Source organism: Colias croceus, chromosome 10 (assembly GCF_905220415.1).
Source record: "Colias croceus chromosome 10, ilColCroc2.1".
NCBI classification, from domain to species: domain Eukaryota; kingdom Metazoa; phylum Arthropoda; class Insecta; order Lepidoptera; family Pieridae; genus Colias; species Colias croceus.
In genome coordinates this window covers 2,326,021-2,348,546 of record NC_059546.1, presented here as the reverse complement: position 1 = coordinate 2,348,546, position 22,526 = coordinate 2,326,021, and the positions used below count along the sequence as shown (strand labels likewise).

Below are 22,526 nucleotides of genomic sequence, written 5' to 3'. Positions count from 1 at the left end.
GAAGGCTTACGTGGGGACACGGATCCAACACGCAGAGGCCCTTTCGAGAACTTTACTGTGTTGTGGGACACCAGCCGCAGCCTGCCCATGACTGCACTATAGAGATACAGCCCTGGGCAGTCCGCGGCCGATGTAGGACTATTGCAAGATAAGGAAACAAAATAAACTGGGCTATGGAATGGGATGTTAATGGACCGGAATTAAGGACTATGGAAGACTATGGCACCTGCCTTTCTACTAAGATATAGCAAAAAATTGTTGGCAGGTGGTGACTCGCCCTCTCACTGTATGGGCCCCCGAAATAAGTCGCTGCAATAGTGCGACAAGGGGGCAACATATTGTGAGCAGCTAAGGGTGGAGAGGCGTCCCTGGACTTTAAACTACGATCACGCGCTCCCTGAGGGTCCAGCATCACGTGCCCACTCGCCACTTACGCTTCGCATCCACCCTTCGAGCTAAAAGCTCTCGCGACTCCACTCTGGCCGGCCGGTTAAGGCAAGCCAGAGGTGGGGGTCCTGTCCTCGTCAGGCTTCACTCCGACCGGCCGGTGAAGGCAAGCCGGAGATGAAGACAGGGGCCTCCCCCGGGAGCACTCGGTTCCCGCGGGGTCGCTACTCCCCGACACCCCGCCACAAGGTGTCCTGCGGGTTGACTGACTGCACGGGTGAAATATCTATTGTCACCTGTGATTGTCACGTAGACCATAGATATTTCAACCGTGGGCGATGGGGTCGTCACATCCCTACGCCCCCATTATTATTACTATTACAATGAATAATTGTAATAATTTATTTGCATTTTGAATAAAATAAATTCAAATAGGAGTTTAATCAATTTAATTTAATTTTCACGTTGTTATTTATGTATGAGGGAGGATAGAGGGAGCAGTTGAGCCTCTAATGAATTTCTCAGATACAATTTTTGTAAGGCGGCTTATATAGTAACAACCGATAATTGAACTTGACTAATTTATGAGGCTACAACACTAAGTCATTGACGTTTCTCGACGCTAGAAATAACCTCAAAATTTTTATTGTTTATTTTACGTGTATTAATAATTATATAAAAAATAATTATTATTGCTCTAGTTTCATAAAAAAAACATACAACTTAAAAAAAAATCATATAAATGTGGTGCTATATACTTGTTGTGTTTATGTACAGACGTAAATTTGATATCTTGTTAGATTTCCATCCAAATATTTTCCAAACATATATACAAAAATTTAACAAGAACTGTGATGATGTGCTTTAATTTGTGTTTCATATCATATAATTAAATTAATGTGAATCAGTATGTGAAGCAAAATCGTGTTATTTGTGATGAGTGGTAAATTACGGCGTTCGGAATTTACACACGAAATGGCGGGAATTGCAAATGAACAAATATAGGTTAGTATTTTGGTTTAAATTTTTTTTGATATGAACTGTAACTCTTTATTAATAATGGTCTATAGTTCTATACACAAACCACTAATAACCTAGAAGTAGGTTTCAAATAATTTGTTCAAAGTTAAATAAGCTGTCATTATAAACTGAAATTTAAATATTCTTCAATTTATTTATCATTGTTACTAGATAAAATTAAAGCCAGTCACTATTTTTATCTTTTGCAATGCACTGAATACAATTTTCATGTATATGTTAGACTTTTTGTGCATACAAAACGGTATATTTAAATGTATGTTTATAAGTTCTATGATTTTAAGCAACACACCCTCGCAAAACACATTGCCACAGCACAGGTAGACATTTCTCTCGCACATAATTAGTGGAAAAGTACCCTTAAGACACAACCTTAAGGCTGGTTGCAGAGCTTGACCGACCATCAGTGCGTACTGTTGGTCCTGACGAACGCAACAACAATGTGTATGACTATGATCGGTCTAGCTATGAACGGTTTTATGAATTTCCATACATATGACAAGCGCGACTGACGTACGCACTGATGGTCGGTCAAGCTCTGCAACCAGCCTAACGGTACTTTTCCTAACATGGCAGTATTTGACAAGATTACTGCACTTTTAATTCATGCTACTTTCTTTTGTTACAGGTGAGTTGCACCTGCTGTTTTTCACAAATTATATTAGGTAAGCTTTCTTAAATTGTATATTGCATTTGCCTGTATTGCAAGGATTGTATTGTAGGTTTAAAAAAAATGTATCATAAGAAGAAGAACATAGCGGCACAGACAAAGTTTATTTAGTTACTTGTCAAAAAGCCTATTGATAAATATACAATCATAAATCAAACATTAAATTATTGAATGCATGCGCAGTGTGTAATATGTTTTTAATTTTATCATAGCTGTAAAAACATTTTCTATTTAAAGGTCTTGCAATCAAACCCAGCTTATGGATTAGTAAGCTTAGTTTTTAAGTAGTAGTAAGTTTTTTAATTTTTTAAATATACAAATTTGCACATATTAGTTAATAGTAGTTATAGTACTACAACTATTAAAAACATGTGTTATATTGAATATAGTGAGATGATCCTACAAAGAGATAAGAAAACACTAACGCCCTTACTAATAAAAAGTTAAACGATGGATAAATTTCTACCCTTTTTTACCATAGCTGTGTCCTGCTCTTGCTCACATGAAACGTCAATCATAAAAACAAGACAGGTTATTGCAATAGCTAATCCATTGAATAGCGAATGGGTAACATTTTATTAGTAAGACCATAATAATTAATAATATAATATGCCTGACTGTTCCTCAAGAAAATCTATTGTTATTATTATAATTTAGTTAATAACAGCTTTCATATATAACATATCAGATTTAGCGAGGAATATACCCTGTATAAATCCTCGCTATTGGAAATTATATGAGGTTGCTTCATAGTTGTACAAAGTATAATTTCATTTTTTTTTAATAAATAAGACATTAATAACAACACATTGTACAGAGATACTATATCGTAACAAAATAAAAATGAAACCTCACTAAAGAATAACAATTAAACATTCTAGCTAGTAACTAGTAGTATTCGAACCGTTAAATAAGATTATTTATTTATTTATTGACATAGTGCCTTCAAGTTATTTATGTTTATTCAAAGCTTTATCTTCAGGTGTTCAAATAATACCATCCAGAAAGCTGTCTAAAAATTCATTTGGCTTACTGTTTTATCAAAAATATACGTACTCATTGCGATATAAAAGGGGATAGAAAACGTATTGGACGTGCTCCAGTCATCAGAAGAAAGGCTGTAAAGCTAATATCACCATCAGGGTCCTTAATGCCTCAGCCCCCGGAATCACAGACACAATAGATTTTCTATTGTGTCTGTGATTCCGAGGGCCGAGCGGCCCAATGAGACCGCGACACAATAGATTTTCTATTGTGTCGCGGTCTCATTGGGCCGCTCGGTGGTCAATGGGTTGAAGGAAAATTGCGAATGGTAAATTTATTTACGCTTCACAATCATCCTAATTTAGATCTACCTGTTGATTTGCCTAATGTAAAGTATTTGTTATGAATACATTTTGACGAATTTACTAAATGTTATCATGTTATCTTTAATATGACATATAATGCGGATTTCTATTAGATAGTAATAAAGGTTTGGTTGAATTTTATTCATGTTTTTTCTTATGTCATATCTACAGTTTCTTACGAAAGGTACCCACTGAATTCCTGAGGTAGTTATTACTTTTATTGTCAGATGAAATTGTATAAAAATAACGATAAATATGCTTCGTGATGTGAACATACAATACAAAATTGTGCTAAAAAAAATTAAAGAACTGAATTTATCTATAAGTAATTCCAACTTCGATTAGGTTGTTGATTTGCTCCATTGACTGACATTGCAGAAAATATACATTTCATAAAGTCAAGGAGAGGCAACACGCTTCTCATATACCAACAATACTCGTTTGCGAAGAACAGTGTCAGCCAACGCGCTGTATCGTGGTGTTGTTCTTCCCGATGCTCTAGAAGGTGTCCAGCTCAACTATCCTTGAGCAAAAGTGGTGTACTGACCGTAACAAATGAGCATCATACGCATCCACCACCCTTGTTCTACTTGAATAGTAAAGGAGAATATGTAAGAACAAAACAAGATGAAAATAAACAGACTTGTACTTAATGACAGAGCACAAAGAATTAGACAAAACTGGATTAAGATCCAAGTTTAAGGGGAGGCTACCTAAATTTTATGTGAATTTACATTAATATTCTGAAACAGTCACACATACAATCAATAGGGATCTTTAGTATATGACTAGCTTCCGCCCACGACTTTGTACGTGCATCCCCGTTTTTCCCCGTTCCCGCAAGAATTTCGGGAAATCCTTTCTTAGCGGATGCCTACATCCTAACATCTACCTACATGCCAAATTTCATCCCGATACGTCCAGTGGTTTGGGCTGTTCGTTGATAGATCACTATATCAGTCACCTTTGCGTTTTATATATATAGATTTATTGGGTGTTTTTCTTTCCATGTACAAGACAGTTACGTAATTGTAACATTTTCGCTCGATTAATTTTTTTATTCAATAATTATGCCTTTTTAAGGATTATCACATTTTTTTAAAGATTTACTTGGACTTTATGTCTAAAATAAATGTTAACAGTGAGAAAATATAGTTCACTATCCAATCCCCAGATATGTTTTCTCTAGATCGATTATTACTTTAGTTATAAACGAAATAAGAATTGAGACTTACGAGATTTAGTTTCGAGCTCGAACGAGATCAAAGAGCGCATGCGATATTCGACTTTATTACGGCTGTGTTAGCGTCTAGCACCGTAGCATAGCGGTCTAACCGGTCTCTCAGTGCCAGAAATTATGTTAGGGAGCCTCCTCTTAATTATATTTTACAAGAGTGAAGCAGTCCACCCTTAATTTTTAATTAATAATGTGATAATATTATGTTCTAATACAAATGATAACTACCATGTTACCCAGTTACTGCAGTTTTTATTATGTTTAACGACGATCTTTACAACAATACAAACCACACGTGTAAAAATATATATTTTTTATAAATGTCTATTAATATTTATAAAATGTATATTTAAGTTATTTATCATTGATCATATATGTTTGTCTTCTCTAATTAATTATTCTTCATCACATTATTTCGCGATATGTAGGTAGTAGCTAGTACTGACATAAATTGACTGGATCTGCGTAAATGTTAATGTACCTATAAGTTTGAAATGTGATATGAAAATAAATAACCGACTACCAAGATTGGAATCAAGAGGAATATGAAAATATGTTAGAGATTTTTTTTTTATATAATTTAGATACAAAGATGTTTGGTTTTTCAGAAATACATTACGTTGAATCAAAACGGGGAGGAAAATTATTGTATCATAATAAATATACGTACTCAAGAAAACATGATACCAAAACTGCTACATCGTGGGTGTGTACATCTAGGAATTCTAAGAAATGTCCTGCTCAGTTGTCTTTGAAGATTGATGGGACAATGGTTTTTACTAACACATTACACACGCATAAATCACCAACAGTGTTTAAGCGAAAGAATGGAATCTATGTCAAGTAAAATTTTAAGATGTAAAACGGGTCTTTTCAAGCTTATGTAATTATTTTTAAATTTTTCGATACTCTATCATAGTGTTATAGTAGAGTCATTTTAACAGGCAACATTTGATAGTTCAACAAAATTCAACAACATAACCTAGTAACGACGGCATAGAATAATATGTCATTTTGTTTTGTTAGAAGTGCACATTTGTGTAACTTTTTTAATTACAATTACATATAATTATAATAATAATGACCGATACGAGTAATTTTAATATTTGATTTTACTAACTAACAAACCATTCTAAACATAATACTTAAACAATTTCTGATTTTAAGAACTGACGTCGCTACAATGATGTGTCGGTTAACCTTTTTCTTTTTAAATACGGGAGCCAAAAATTTTAAATTGAAATCTGATATCTAGAATCGAATGCAATGATTACTTGTGAATAAAATATAAATTAAAGCTAAGTTATTTTTTTTTTAATTATAGATAACTACTTGTTTTATTTTGCTCCGTGAATTTACGAAAGAAAATATATTACAAGTCCGATTGACTTATGTTTCAAATCCGTATCGATTAATTAACTTTAATCGATGTTTTTAGGCACTTTACCTCCCCACGAAGATACAATTCATAGAAGACAAATGTTGCCTATTAAATTATTATTGAAGTGAAACTTCTTTATCGGGGTTGGAAAAAAATTTTGGAAAAAAAACTAACATTTTTTCGTTACGCGTGACATTTTTCCATTACGCGCCATCTTTTTCATATCCACGGCCTACCACACGTGATTCGACGTATTTCTGTAAAGTTGCATAATATATAGTAAATTATTTTTTGAAAAATAAGGTACTAAAGAAGTTTCACTTCTTACGTGTGTACACTAGTATATGCACAATTTTTTTTAAAATATTGGTTCGAATATAATACACAAAGGTCTAAGTTGGATACTATTTGAAGCTTAATTTGATTGATATTTTACAGCTCTGCATAATGTGATTATGTGTATTATTTGAAATTATTCATAATATTCTTATGTTTTTGTTATCATGTTATGAAGGACAATATTGTATAAGAACATCTAAGCATTTTTTTATTATGTAAAACCGTTATTATCGAAGGAAATAAATTTTATTGTATTACCGTCACAATATTGAGCACATTTTGATTTGAACCGGTGTTAAAAGAGCTCACTAGTAGTAAAATACAATTACAGGAACAGCACGTACAATGTGATGATGAAAGACCCGTTTACGGATATAAGATAGAAAAACATAATCTCTGAAGTCTGAACTGCATTTCTTAGAAACGCTATTAGGAAACTTGAGGAACACGTTCTGTATTTTGTGCGACTTTTTTTCATACTCAGCACCTTTGCATTAATAGCTAATGAAAGCTTTTCAATTTGCCTAGAGAGAGTCAAGAGCTATAATAGAGGTGTTATTGATATTTTATACCAGTGCCAGTTTATACACTCTAATTATTCGTCTATAAATCTATTGGTATTTATCCCTTTTTTAGATAATATTTTTTTTAAGAATATCTCCATATTTTCTAAATAATTTTTAACATCTAACGCATCAACAGGTTTTATAACAACATCAAACCGTGGTAAAGCGAAACTGATTTTCTACGATTACGCCTACAATGTTAGTTACGCTTCGAAAAGGGAGAATTTAATCAAATGGTACTGCTCGTCAAGGATATCCCAAGTTTGCAAGGCCAGTGTTACCACAGACTTTAATAACAGGATCATTGCAGCAGTGGGTACACACACACATGCAAGCAATTCTGGTGATACCAGACTGAAAAACAAATGCAACGTTATTTTATCTTGAGGTACATCATGTAGGATGTCGCAATCAGGGAGGTTTTATTAGTACCTACTGCAATAAAGATGCATCTCTTGATGCTGTTTGATGTGGTATGGAGACTTAGGAAACTTCTCTTTAGAAGGATTTTTAATACATTGTATATATATTTATTGTTTTCTTGTTATTATCATCCATCTAGTTAATATGCGTCATATTTCAGTTGCGATGTATTGGAATTGTAAAATATAATAAAATTCATACATAATAATTACATTGTGTGCTTTATTTATAAATACCTATTCTGTAATAACTGTTTCAATCATATTGTGGTAGATTTTTGTAAATAATAGTCTAGGATTATACCGAAAATGCTAATAGTTAGTAACTAAATTTGTATTGTACTGTACAAATTACTTTCAATATATTCAATGGGAATATCGTTTGATTTTTTATTGTATATAATAGATAGTAAATAGGTGAATGTGATCAAGCCTTTCGGCATGGAATATCCGAAAATAATTCAAAATCGAAATAAAAAAAAATTGATTATAGAGAGTTAACACCTAATTTGATCATATTTCAGGACCAGTTCTTATCAAAGGTTCCAAGAAAAAGTATATGCTGCTTTATAAATCTCATACATACAGCAGATGCACGAAGTCCAAAAAGGGTGTGGTTTGGAAGTGTACAGCTAGCAAGTCGGAGGGGTGCAAGTCAGTTCTTACCACGGATCCTAACCTGAATGTGGTCCAGTCGAAAGAAAAACATAATCACGCGAAGCCTGATATCGATGCTAAACCTAAACACGTTTATTTTTCAATATAGAAGTAGATTTAGTATAAATTGTGTGGGTAATTTGTGGGTACGTGCGTGGTTTAACTATACTGATTTCAGTGGACCACTTTTTTGAATACTTTTAATAACTCAGGCCCCAGACTAACAGACACAATAGAAAATAAATTTCTAAATAAATTTCTTGAATGACATAAGAAAATAAGCTTAATTATTATAAATATTATTTTACTTAAATAGAACTATCTGCTTATCATTAAAACGAAGACATAGATTTTTTTTTATTCTAGATAGGGAAGCGCTTGACCACAATCTCGCCTGATGGAAAGCTAAGATGCGGTCTAAGATATAGATATAGGTACTTATTCTACCTCCATTTATTGATATAATTGAATTATAATGTTTTTAAGATTAATAATGCTTTTTATTTTCATTCACACCAAATAATTAACCAGTATCCATTTAAAGAACTCAATATTATTCGACGTAAATGAAAATAAGTGGGTATACCTATTTAAAAGTACCAAGAAAGTAACGAGTATATATATTTTTTCCGCGGAAGATAACATAAAAAGTACAATTCCCATAGGAAAACAATGACTTCGAAGTGAGGTTTATTTTTAAATCTCTGAGATTAGATGAAATGCAGTCTAATACTAGACACCTATGTATCATATTTTATATGTTTAATGTAATTTATTACATAAACGTAAAAAGTATACTGATTTACAATATTTCCATTTTAATCGCTTTGTTATTGGAATCTGCATCTGATGGAAACCATTAATAAAGGTAAGAACTTATTTGATAATTTAGTGGTAAACTGTGTGTACCATAATTTTTATGAGAGTTAAAATTAAAATAGTCTAGCTAGCGTAATAACAAAACTTAGTTGCAAGTGTAATTTTCCAGTAAAAGTGGTGACAGCAACCGACGGCGCCAGTATATTGATGTTAAATGGGTATTCCTTTACTAATCCGTCGCCAATATCTGGTGGAGAGCGCTGGTACTGCTCAGGCAGGATACCTTGGAAATGTACAGTGTGTTTACATGTAAATGATGATTACGAATTCGTCTGTATATCCCATGAGCATTGCCATGATCGACCGGTTTATGAGATCACTCCTGATGGACTGTACTCTATGACAGCACCATGAAAATCTCATAACCTTTGAAAGTCATTGCCTTTACCTGAATCCTCTTGGTCGTGACCAAGAATTGTTTTAATGTATGATTATTGTACATTTTGTATACGAATGTTATTAAAATGTAACTACAAATTATTATAGATTATAATGAACTTTACAATTGTATAAATTACTATGTGTTGTGAAAAGATTATATCATATTACATATTCGCGTTTTTAGAATATGCTTATATTTTTGCAGCTACATTGTTGTAAACATTTTGTTTTTTCGTCTCTCAATAAATATTTTAATTGGACAATTTGTGTCGTTACTCGTTAGCAGTACTTTTACATTTCAATGTTGTTTTCCTAATTTGTATTAAAATGTTAGAATGAATGATGGAGTGTTTTTTCCAGGTATTAAATATGAATTTGTCAAATCGTATCACGGTGTACACCCAGTTTTAATGATTGACGGGTTTACTTTTAACCAAGTGTCAAAAGATGGTCGATACTGGACTTGTTCCAAGCGGAGTTCGGTTAAATGCAAAGCTAAAGTGCGTTTTGACAAAAATAAACAACTAATATTATATGTTAAAGACCATAATCATATTGCTGGACCCAACAGATATTTGAAGAATAATCCAGCTTCTTTGGAAGGGCATTGGCTGGCCTAAATTTATGAACTTTGGTTATATTGAATGTCAGAGAAATTACAATTGTTCAACTACTTGTTCTACATCATTATTTAATCTATGTTTATGCAGTACCTAGGTAAAATAATGAATTTGTTTAGGTACCATGAAAAATGTATATATACCTACTAGAAATGTAAATTAAATTAAATAATTTACTATACGATTGTGTTTATTTTCCTTTGTCAAACAAGTATTAAACAGTTTAAACTGTAAATACCTGTGTATCTCATTGCTAAGACTGGAAAACTAGTAATTTTACGATCAAATTAAATTATTGCTGTAACAAATTTAAAAATAAACTTTCCTCTTTCAGTTATCGTAGTCACGATGTCGACTGGCAGCAAGTTTCTTATTATCAACGGGCATACATTCAGAAAGGAGATAAGCGTCAACGGAGCCACGACTAGATGGTGCTGCATCGAGCCTTGTCCGAACAACTGTGACGTCTACGCACACGTCAACGACAAATTTGAACTTGTGTGCATTATGAACACACACAACCATGAACCCACGCTGTGTCGCATGTTTCATGATAGGATAATGTAATTAAATTTTACAATCGCCCAGCGCGATATATTTTGCGGTTCTTTTAACACAATTTTTTTTTTACAATATTGTAACTTTTTTACTCTAGTACGTAAGTTTTTAGGCAGGACAGTTTAGTTGATTAGTGACATAATAATACGTTAAGGTTCGAGTCGAAATGCAAGTCGTGTGTTGCATATCACGTACAATTTTTAATAAATTTTATTTTTACATTTGTGTTTTATTTATTTTTCAGTATGTAAGGTAGTTTTAGATAAATTATATATATTAGCTTTTATCTGACCCTAATATTTTTCTGCAGAGGTGGTGTATGAAACTACTGAAGAAATGACAGTGGGAGATGATGTCATACTATTCCTGGAGTCATATAATCGAAGGACAATTATGCAATATGGAGGTTATCAATATCACAAAGGTCATAAAACGAAGCTCGGCGTTCGCTGGAAATGTATTACGAAAAACTGCATGGGATTCGTTTTTCTGAACGATTACAATGAGATCATTACGACGTCTGTCTCTCATAATCATGATCCGTCGCCTTCTTCGGAACCACACTTAGACTCTGATGATAATGGTAAGTTTTAATTATTTTCAAATTATTAAATTACTGAGTCTTTTATTTTACTACCTCAGTAAGAATATCCCTTGATCCAATTTATATCATACAATAATTTTGAGTATTGAGTTTTTCTGTCTTTAACCTTCCAAACTGAAACTAAATTGTACAATAATTAAAGTTTCTATATTTTATAGTCTTAAATTGGTTAAAATATTTTTTTTTTCCAGACACCGCTATAGTAATAACATCACGCAAAGGTAAGGAAATGTTATTATTCCGCAACTACACGTACCGAAGGCAGTACGATAAAGCTAACAAGACACGCTGGGTCTGCTCCACACAGAAGAACTGCCGAGCGGTGGTCTTCACGGACAGCTCTAACGTAATAACCTCCGTGTTTGAGGAACATGAGCATGATCCTCCGAAGTATTACTTGAATCACAATCATGTTATGGATGCGTTGAGGGACCCGATCTTATTTGAGTCTTTAGGAGATTAGCATGAAATTTTAGAAATGGGGGGTTATCTAGGCAAGTTTTAGATTATTTATCACAATATCTTAAACAGATTTCGACCTTTGTTTTGTGTAGGTAATTTAAGAGAGGTGTAGTAAATGAAAAAGTAAGATGTACCTGTGCATTATAATATGTGCTTTTATAGAACTATTTTGATGTTTGTTGAAAAGTAATTTTCGTGATATCCAACTGCGCTGTCCTAGGGTTTGTGAATAAATAAAAATGATTCTATCCTTTATCAAAACTTATGTAGTGAGACCCAGTGCATCAATTTTTTTTTATAATTTTCACGCAGTCTCATAGTCTTATTCGTATAAGATGAAATGTATAGGTGTTAATGATATGCCTAAATATGATTTACGTATGCAAAAAAGACAATTAATGTTAACAATAACAATTGTCCATATTGTAAGCTTGATCACTTTTCAAAGCCAAAAAAAAGCTTTGTAGTTAAATTACCCTCAGTGAATGTGTATTTCAAATTTAAATCTATTTTAAGGAGTTGATGTAATAAATTATTTTTTATTATATAATACAATAAAAATAAATGATTAAAAAGTACACATTGTTATGATTTTTCCAGAAAGATAGGGATTTTAATCGAGTGGTATTATTATGTAATTGTTTCAATCGACCTAATTGAATCTTTTCTTTAAAATGTTTTTTACAGCGGTTGTTCTGACGATGTCCAGGCGTGGTCGACCGTTGTTGATACATAAAAATTATACATATTCGAAATACCCTTATCGTTTGAAAAATGGCTGGCGTTGGTACTGCTCCCGTGTTAAGAATTGCAAAGCGCATTTATTTACGACAGATGACGGTAAAATGGTCGCCCTCACAGGCTATCATAACCATGGATTTTGAATTACCTAAATATAGACAAATTTTAACACTTTGATAGCGCATTTTCATACTAGTGTACGCCATTCGCTGTCACTCATTGAGATATTATTACTACGTATAGAGAGGACACCACGAACAAAATTTGTGCGACAAGCGCAGCGGTGCGTGGCGCTTAGTGAGTCATATATAGGTACACTTTGTAGATATTCTGCCTCTTACTACTTATAAATTCAAACCAATTATTGTAACAAATAAATATTGTTTATCTTATTAAAAAAATATGAAAAAACTTATCAATTAAAACCAATCAATGTAACAAAAAAAAAAATGGTTTGAGACGATTGACTCTAACTCGTGTTACAAATAGTGTAGTAGCCTCTCTAGTACGTAGTACATAATAACTCAATGCTGTCACTAGACGTAACATTCGTATACGAATGTCGTCGCCAACGACTGTTCACACTTTGGTAAGTAGGTAGTAGAGGTAGGTACAAGTTCGTGTTCGTCTTAAGTAAAGTTTCGTGCCAGAAAAACGCTCTATTTGCGAATACACGAATCGCAAGGCGAATAATTGTTTACACATGCGGGTTCGTTATTCGCACGAATGTATAAATGCGCCATCAAATGTTAAATTGTGTTCAGATGATACTCGCCTTTGTTCAAAAGAACAACGAACTACTGTTGTAAATCCTGTGTTTGAGAGCAAGATATATTTGTAAATGTGTCATGTTTCACATATTTTTGTTGTAAATTAATTTTGATATTCGAGTGTTATTTAGTTCTTTTGTTTAGACTATTTAAGTGTTATATTTTATTAAAGTAAGGAAGAATCTATTAAGATAATATTTATTTATTACTACTGATTTATTGAATGCTGCATTAACAATTTAATACAGTACAGTATTGTACAGTTCTAATAGATATTGATTACAATTTTCTGTACATCATTCAATGTCTAAACTCTAAAACGAATAATTATTTCTCATACTAATATCAGATCATTAACTGAAAAGTCCAAGGTAAAAGTATGTATACTAAAAGCAGCACAAAACAATATACAATTTTTTTTTTTATAAATACGTCATCATGAATTAGGTTTGGAAATTTTTATAAATAAACAACCTTTGGATACATTATTATTTTATTTGTGTACCCATCACATACATAATATTAAACTTCAAACAATTAATTTATGCATAATGAAAATTTTTAAATATTTATTAAAAATAATTATAATAGTGAGGTAGAAATTAGGAAAAATGAAAACAAAATAGTTACAGTTATTAAACACAGATGAAGAAGATAATATATTCGCTAACAGCACTTATATTCACGATTTTACTTACAATTTTATTAATAAGATAAGAATACACCCATACAAATGTACAAAATATCTGCATCATTAACTAGATTGTAATCAGTCTTAAAAACTTATAATACATGTTCAATTTAAATGATTATTATTCTAAAATTATTAATTACAATAAAAAGAGGTAGTTAGTATCAAAACCCAGTCTTACATCAGTCATATGAATTGAGCATCTTAATCAGGTACAGACAAAAAATCAGACTTTATCCTACACTCTAGATAGATACAATTAACTTATATTACACTTATTTTCTATAAGACCCTGTATAAGGTCATTTAAACGATAAATTAAGTAAATTAACTATAACACTATGATAAAAATTGCTTTCATTACAAAATAGTAAAGGTGAATTGTGCATTGTATTGAACAATCAGTCGATTAAAAATGAGGTAGAAGTTAAATTAAACTACTTTAAAGGATCCATCGTTTCGCCGATAGAAACCAGGTGGGGGGTGATTGTGTTTGTTTCTTACTCTATCTACCAGTGTGGTGGTTTGAGCTTCCACAGATATTATATCCACTAGACAACCAGTTTTTGTCCGCGATGTGCAGTACCATTGCTTCTTTCCATATGCCAGTTTGTTCTTTAATCGGAATGCATATCCTTCATGAACTAGGAGAGTACTTCCTTTTCTTGTTGATATGAAGCGAGCCTCTGCAATTAGTAGTTATAGTTAGTTTCAAAATGTAAAGATTACAAGTCTATATTACATTAATATAATAAAATATGAAGTTTTGTGTGTAAACATTCTATTTAATAATGTAAAATAACAATATGGGTTTGATGATTTTATTAATGGTGTACAATAAAACACAAATTATTTAAAACATTTATTAATCAACACAATTGAACAGTTTTTGGTAAATTATTTTATTACATTGTGTAGGTAACACTAGCAGATAAAACGTTATTAGCCAATTTTCTATTTCATTTGCTAACTAGTAAAAAAAAGCATAATTAAAACAATTTAACATGACTTTCCATAGTAGGTACGTAATTATAAAATTAAATTTCTTTGGACACACATGTAAAGTTGTTAATACAAACATATCATTACACCAAAATAAATGTTTACTCTATCACAAACACGAATGATTGATATTTATTGAAACATGAAGTAAATTTCTGTTAAAATATATAATTGAGTACACGTTAACAAAATAAAACATGGCACTACAATCATATTAACATCACAAATCACTGGTCACAACAAATTTTAAGTTTTTAATTTCTACGCTTCGTTTAATATAAATACAACGCAACGCGTTACGCGTCACCTTCAAATTCCACAATAAACGTCAACTGTCAAATTAGGATATTACTAAACCAGACAGTGACCTATTTTGTAAAATATATTTCAATATTTAATGGCTATGTGCCCAATAAATAATGTTTTGCCTAAAGCTTCTGCATAAAATTATGTAATTATTACCACTTCTTACTTTCTTAAATTATAAAATAGTGTAGTTATACTATGGGGATGGAATTGACAGATTGAAACCAATGCGTAAATCGAAACGGACAGCGGACTCACTGTCAAACTTTGATAAAGAGCTCTAGGTATAGGTACCTAGTACCTACTTACCCAATTGAAGTTAATAATTTCTGATTTCATATTAAATTTGTGCGGTTTGTGAATAATTTATTTTGTTTTAAATTATAATATGTGTTGTATAAATACTAGTGTAAATTTAAAAATGGTGTGTTTGTTGCGTACAAATAATTTAATATTTTGCAAGACAATGAACTGTGAAGTTAAAAGATGTAAACAGTGCTAATTTTAGCTAAAATGTGACTGTTGACGTCTTGGAGAACATGTAATTTTGTATTTTATGAAATAAATACCAAAAATAAATAATAATATTAATTTAATTAGGACTAGAAATAATTAATACTTAAATTGTATCATTTACCAAGTTATAAATTTATTATGAGCCAAAATGTGTAATATAATATATATAGTATAATATAAAAAGACAATAAACCTATTTGAGTTATCATATTCGTTTTAATTTTACTCCTAATCCTTAATAATAAGTATCAATTAACTATTGAATTTACAATAATTGTTTCTGTTATTTCAGGTATATTTATAAATACAAGGGGTAACTCGAAATTGTTTATTTATCAGAATCATACATTCAGATTCATGTACAAGAAGGCGTATGGAAGTCAGTTATGGTACTGTTGGTACTTCTTCAGTCGGTGCTGTCCTGCAAAGCTGCGAATAAACAATTCTGGAAAAGTGACGGAATGCATCGGAAGACACAACCATGACCCTCCAACTAGCTGGATGACACCAGATGGTAAATCTTATAAACTTCCTACTACAGAGACTAATATGACAAAGTGATATTGGTTGTATTCAAATTGAGATTTTATAAATATAAAAGTATTTGCTAGACATGTAGTTTTCTGCTAGACATGTTGGAAACGCTAGATCATTGTGTATTGTTGTTTATGAAGTATTCATTAAAATTGTTCAATACTAATGTATGTAAAGTAATCTGCAACAGGGTGAGATAAATGTATAAATATTAATAATAAAAAAATGATGTGTGGCACTCGGGGATTGCCGCGGTAAAGCTATTGCATGCTATGCCTTCAAGCCACACCTCCACCCGTTGGAGTGGGGAGCGTGAGGTTATTTCGTTACGGAATTTCTCGATTTGGTCCCCGCGCTCAAGGCCCGCGATAGAAGCTATGCAATAGCTTAAAAAAAATGAAACTTAATGCCTTAATGTTTTTAAATTTTATCATAAAAAGTTTTATCTTGCCTTGATGCAAAATATAAGAATGTTAAATCAGATATGACTGTATTCAGTGTATTGAATATTTATCTAATTAAGTATTTTTAATTAATTAGTTATCAAATTATACTAACCAAATAACTTTATATTTGTTGTACCAAAATTAAATGTTTAATTATATAATATTTCTCACATGAAATAATGAAACTGCCAGTTTATCATAATATGAATTACCTATTGAAAATGTTAACTAAGTTATTACTTAAGGATATAAGTTAAGTCATTAATGCATTTGTAAAATAACTTATAGCAATATAATATATCAAGTTCCTCATATATTAGAGTGTAAAATATATGAATAAATATATAATAAATAAAGAATTCATAATGAAATTTGTAAACTTACATTAGACTTGATATCAAGTATAATTGTAAGTAATGCCTTAATTCTCGTCCCAAAGATTTAAAATATAGAAGTTCCAGAAAATATATTATATTCTATTAACTGAAACATGTGTTTAAATATACCCAATAGTGCTTCGAATTTTAATATTTTCCATGAGACTTTAAACCAGGCTTTCATCTAGTCACAAGTATCTCTCATATAAATACCTAGATGCTGAAAAAAATTCCCATTAAATGTGCCTATTGGTGAGTAGGATTCGTTTTCATGTCAACTTAATATAAACCAATATTGATAAAAACCTAATAAATTAAGAAATGTTAGAATAAATTATATATTCTTATAAAAAGATTTTTTTTCAAATCGATAAATAAACTTTTTTATAAAAGTTAAAATACGTGCATGATCATCAAAATGATGACAGTATTTTTTTAGTCTATGGTCTTTGTAATAAAAACAATTAATTTGTAAAATATTTGATTGTACAATCAAGATAAGTACATCTACAGTTGAATCAACCTTATCATTAATTAATTATTTAAAGTAACTGATAAGCCGACGTCATAGTGAATCCGTTGTATTATTATAATGAATAGGTATTTATAGAAGTCTGGCGTCAGTTTATTGTGCGCAATATCAATTATATTAGATTTGTCTATGTAAGTCTTATTTACTTTTTCCTTACAATCTATCTACACTCTACATCTTGTTTTTATCTGTGGCCCATCTCAATATTTTAGTTATCTGTACTAGGATAAATCTTAACCTGTGCATATCTCCGTTACGTTTACCGCCATTTTTTAAACTTTTGAGTTATGAAGTAAGTTATATTAATAAAAATTACAGACGCATTTTTTCAAAAAGATTAATTCTTAAAACTCTATGTGTTGCACAATGAATCTGGTAGTGCATAAAAGACAGGCACTTGGAGTTTTAAAATACTTTCGTCATGTCAACAATCGACATGCATCTCTTATCTTTAATTTGTAAGATTCACAAACCTAGCAGATAAGTACTTTCTCTTTGTCTTTTAATAATATTTTTGTATTGACTAGACTTGCCGACGCACATGCCGACGCCTCAGTCTCACGTCATTAAATGAAACAAATTTTGTCTCATATAAAAATAGAATGACAATTTTGCGCAGCATCTTATAGATAAATCCTGATAAATAATTTATCTTCAATTATAAATCTTATCTGATAAAAATACGTAATCGAAACTAGTTCAAACTTAAACCGTTTCATAGATAAGTGAAAACGTACTTTAGTGACGTAAGTTGCAGTCCTAAATTAATATTTGGTATGTAACAAACAGTATGTTACCTAAATAATATTATGCATTGAATAAAAATACCTAAATTTAAATTCAATTTAAGTATTAGTGACTACAACATTGTATATAGAAATTCATATACATCCGATTAGCTGTTTTTGCATAAAAGAGGATCCATACACCTGCCGCGTTTATAATAATAGCTGTAGGAGTACATAATAAGATGCCCATGATGGGGAAGAAAAGAAGTTTATTATAAACATAAGTGTGAGTAATTTCGCCGATGCTACATGTAACTCTATCAATGGTTTGTCCGAATTGTCTACCAAATGTAGCGCTCCAGTTTTATTGTTCGACACACGATAGTGGAAATGGGCCAGCCGCAGACGACCTTGAGAGTTGTTGATTACACACTCGTGCGAATTACTACAATGACCTTTAACCCTGGCCGTATCTAAATTTAGAAAAAAAAAACCTAGTTTTTTTTATCGTTTTAAAATTAAAAGTGTCAAATTTTTAATTTTAAAATCTTGTCGTTTTAAAATTAAAAATTTGACACTGAGCTTCTACATACCAAGTTTTGAATATTTAAGTACCGCTCAGCAACAAAGGCCAAAGCCATTTGCTTAAAAAGTCTTGATTGATGATGAAAAAAACTAAATCAGAATTAAGGCGGGTTAGGTACCTCAAACCTATGAAAGAATCTTTGTAGTTACTTCTAATGATTTAATTAGCATATAAAATATGTATTTCGTTATCTAAACTCACAACGAAATGGTTCACTACAATAATTTTCAAGTAACGTAAATACTACTAACGTAGGTATCTAACTAAAATGAAGTATTATTCTCATCTCACATGTGTTACAACATACCTACGTCATAGGGAATGATAAGCGTTTGTATGGTGTAAAGTCCATTTCAATATAGACTTCTTATTAACATTATCTAATTAATCGTGAAAATTAGCATATCATTTTCTTAAAGAGTTTTTATTTGATATGTAGTTAAGTACCTAGTATACCTATAGGTATGTGAATTAAAAGAAAAGTTACACCTACTGCACCTATTCATAATATAGAATAATAAACCTAAATACCTATTCAATTTTTAATCCGAACAATTTTATAAAGAAACAAATTCTTTTAACGATAGATATTCGTATCATTAACTTAGTAAGAAGCACTCAGAATTGATAATAACACTAAGATTCCAATGATTGAAAGTTGAAACTATATTTTATTTAAATAATATTTAAGTTACTAGACGATAACTTGCTTGAGAATATGTTCATTATATAAAATGTTCAAATTAAATTGTACATTCATTCATCATACATAAATAGGTAATGTAAGTAAATTATCAAAAAGTCAACTAGTAAGAAGAAACATACCTACCTATTTATTCCGTATAAATACATTATTTGGTTAAAAATTAAAAATAGATATAAACAATAATAAAATAGCTAAATTTTATGATTGGTTAATTATTATTAATTATTAAGGATCACAAAACATGGTTTACGCCTCCGCCCGTCTTAACTCCTAATATCAACAATGGCCGCCATCTAGTGACCAGTAGCAGGAAACAGATTTTACTCGAATTTATCCCTTGCACATCATCATGCTTTTTATACAAAAAAACATCATTTTTTATACATTTAAAATCTAATTTAAAATAATTAAATTTAAAATTTGGCTTTAGTACAAAGAGTAATTGGCGCAAATTTAATAAAAAAATAATCTTGAAACATTGAGATAATATTAATATGGAGACGATACCGCCTACATCACTTATGTTCCACTCAACATACGTCATGTGGCGTAACTGCACTCAGTCGCTTGCTCGCTCATTGGCGCGAACGTCACGCTCATTTTTTATTTGTTTTAAAGTGAAACGCATCAAATATGCCTACGTGTGTGTTACGATATTGCACAAATATTACAAAGAATACGGAAAAGTGCAAAGGAATTACTTTTCATCAGTATGTAACTAGATAATAATTTTTAAAACTTAGTTAGAGCAAAATTTTTGGCGGGCGACATTTTGTCATAGATTAAAAATTTAAGATATGACATTGGGCATGAAATAAGTGTTGTTAGTAATATTTGCTGGCGTATATTTTTATAGTATAAAATAATAATTTTACATATTAAGAAAAGCATAGACTGGTTGTTAATTGAAAAAAGGTGAAATCATGAAATATGAAAATCAATTACTCAATCACCAATTTATTTTTGTTAATTGATTTTAATCAAGTTTTTAATTGATATTGTATATGCTACTGACTTGAACGTATAATTGAATTATTATTTATTTATCTGCACTAATATTATAAAGAGGGAAACTTTGTTTGTTTGTTTGATTGTAATTAATAGGCTCATAAACTACTGGACCGATTTTGATGAAAGAAGAATGCCCATTTTTGGTACTGGTTTTTCTCATGCATCAAAACAACAATACTATTAAAAAAAATCTCGGTAATTTAGAGGCCTTCTTAACATCGGAAAATATATTTTGAACAGGGAATGTTTTGTAAAATCTAATAAGACATGTAATTGTTTAAATCCGTTATTATAGATTTAGTGTCCATTACCGGTTACCACGGTAACTTATTACATTTACTATGGTAAATAGCTAAATGTATTAATATCGATTATTGTTTTCATTGAATTACAAAAAAATCAATTAACATAAAATCACTCTTTAAGGTAGGTATTGTTTATACACTGTAGGTTGTTTTAACAAAGATAGTGAAGTAAAATAATATAAATATATATAAAAAAAAATATTATTATGACATAGCTTGGTAGGTAACCAGTTATTTCTTACTTATTTGTTTCTTTCTTCGAATATGCAGTGAAAAAATGATTCAAACAACAACAACAACAACAACAACATGTAAACCGAATAAAAACTCAATTGGCATTTTTTAAGTATATATTTAGGTTTTCTTGAAATCCGTCCCGGAAGATTTCTGGTGCCTACCTACACTAGCCGATGAACAGATAGACTTAGTCTGAAAGCATAAGCTCTACGCATAGATTAAATATGTTAATCGAAAAATAACCTTCGGACGATAAAATGTTACCTAAATCACATTTAAACCTAACTAAATCGGGGTTATTTAAGTTTTGAGGTTATTTCACATTTTTCTCAATATCTTGAAAACCCCTGTTTTTATCACAAAAAAATCAATTGGTAAAAATCTTTTGAATATCGAAGAACCCTCCAAAACCACTCTGACATTGACGCAACACTGTACTGTGGTCCATACATTCATGGGCATTCTCCTTTGGCACAGACAATCTTAAGACCCTGAGAAAGAACATAGGTAGGCTACTTTTTTTTCTAAAAAAGGCTCAATTTGTAAGGAATAAAACTTCCCATAGCCCTGACTGAACCTAAAACCCGAAAAAAATTAAATTATTCCATATGACGTCACTATTTACATCATCCTATAATATATGCCAGATATTGTTAGCCCCGCGTAGTAAAGTCAGTTTATACCTAAAATAAATATTAAGTAAGTACAAAGAAAATTTCAAGTCAACGTGCATGTAAGGAGTGGCACCTAATAAAATAGACAGAATGAAACAAAGTGTCGCCTCTATAGCGGTGAGTCAGTGACATCGCATAATCTATGACTGTCTAGCCGTCATTCGCGCGCCCCGCGCCGCCGCGCTTGGCGCACAGATTTTGTTTGTGGTGTCTGCTCCATATTAATATTATCTCAATGTCTTGAAAAAGGAATGTGTCTAAACACTTTTCAATATGCGTTCCATTACGCGCACCGTTCGCGCCTATTTTTCTGGTCTTTTAAAATATCGACGATATATGATAATGGATACCAAAGTTTCACAAAAGGTTATATTTTTCTATTGTTTCTTTGATCTTTAAATAAATAGTAAATTTCAATTAAATTAGAGTAGAGACTTAAAATATCGAGGTTTCAGGCTTTTTTGCATCGATAAGGTTAGATTTAATCAGAGTAAAACAATTGTTTTTAATTTAACTCTGATTAAATAATTTTTTTTTAGTTTGTTTTCAATATTTTTTAATATCCGATTATGGCCCGAGTTGTGGCCCGAGTTGTCAATTTATAATGACAGTTGACGTCAAGACGTCAAACGTGTTTTTGTTTCGTGTTTGGTGAATAAAGTTCTGTTTATTTCACAAATAACACAAATGTAACATATTTTTAATAATAAACCCGAAGTGTTGTTGTTCCTTTAAATATATATTATACCATAACATCTCACACAGACTGCGTATTGATAAACTACGTTGTTTTTAAAGAGATAATAATGGATAT

General features: G+C 31.1%; 2 protein-coding genes across 8 annotated transcripts in view; both read left to right on the top strand.

The window, feature by feature from the left end:
* Positions 1 to 22,526, top strand: part of LOC123694735 (protein tramtrack, beta isoform) — a 437,925-nt gene that overhangs the window by 411,284 nt on the left and 4,115 nt on the right. Inside the window, exon 5 of one of the 7 annotated variants that reach the window (XM_045640254.1) lies at positions 15,869 to 16,152. The exons of 1 other annotated variant lie outside the window; for it this stretch is intronic. In XM_045640254.1, the coding sequence (XP_045496210.1) occupies positions 15,869 to 16,137 (269 nt within the window). In that variant the 3' untranslated portion in view covers positions 16,138 to 16,152. Of the gene's footprint in view, positions 1 to 7,103; positions 7,770 to 7,913; positions 8,171 to 9,034; positions 9,295 to 9,666; positions 9,942 to 10,260; positions 10,704 to 15,868; positions 16,153 to 22,526 lie in introns of those variants that run through there. 5 more of the 7 variants (XM_045640276.1, XM_045640256.1, XM_045640267.1 and 2 more) reach the window with 5 other exon arrangements.
* LOC123694759 lies at positions 1,023 to 12,128 on the top strand. Its single transcript, XM_045640325.1, has 3 exons — positions 1,023 to 1,392; positions 10,795 to 11,067; positions 11,280 to 12,128. The coding sequence occupies exons 2-3, from the start codon at positions 10,821 to 10,823 to the stop codon at positions 11,549 to 11,551; spliced, it is 519 nt and encodes a 172-aa protein (XP_045496281.1). The 5' UTR covers positions 1,023 to 1,392; positions 10,795 to 10,820; the 3' UTR covers positions 11,552 to 12,128.

What these genes read in the sequence shown, in the direction of transcription:
- LOC123694759 (XM_045640325.1), top strand. Translation starts at nt 10,821, where the DNA reads ATGACAGTGGGAGATGATGTCATACTATTCCTGGAGTCATATAATCGA. An exon ending in CTTAGACTCTGATGATAATG is followed by an intron (nt 11,068 to 11,279) that starts GTAAGTTTTAAT and finishes TTTTTTTTCCAG; the next exon opens with ACACCGCTATAGTAATAACA.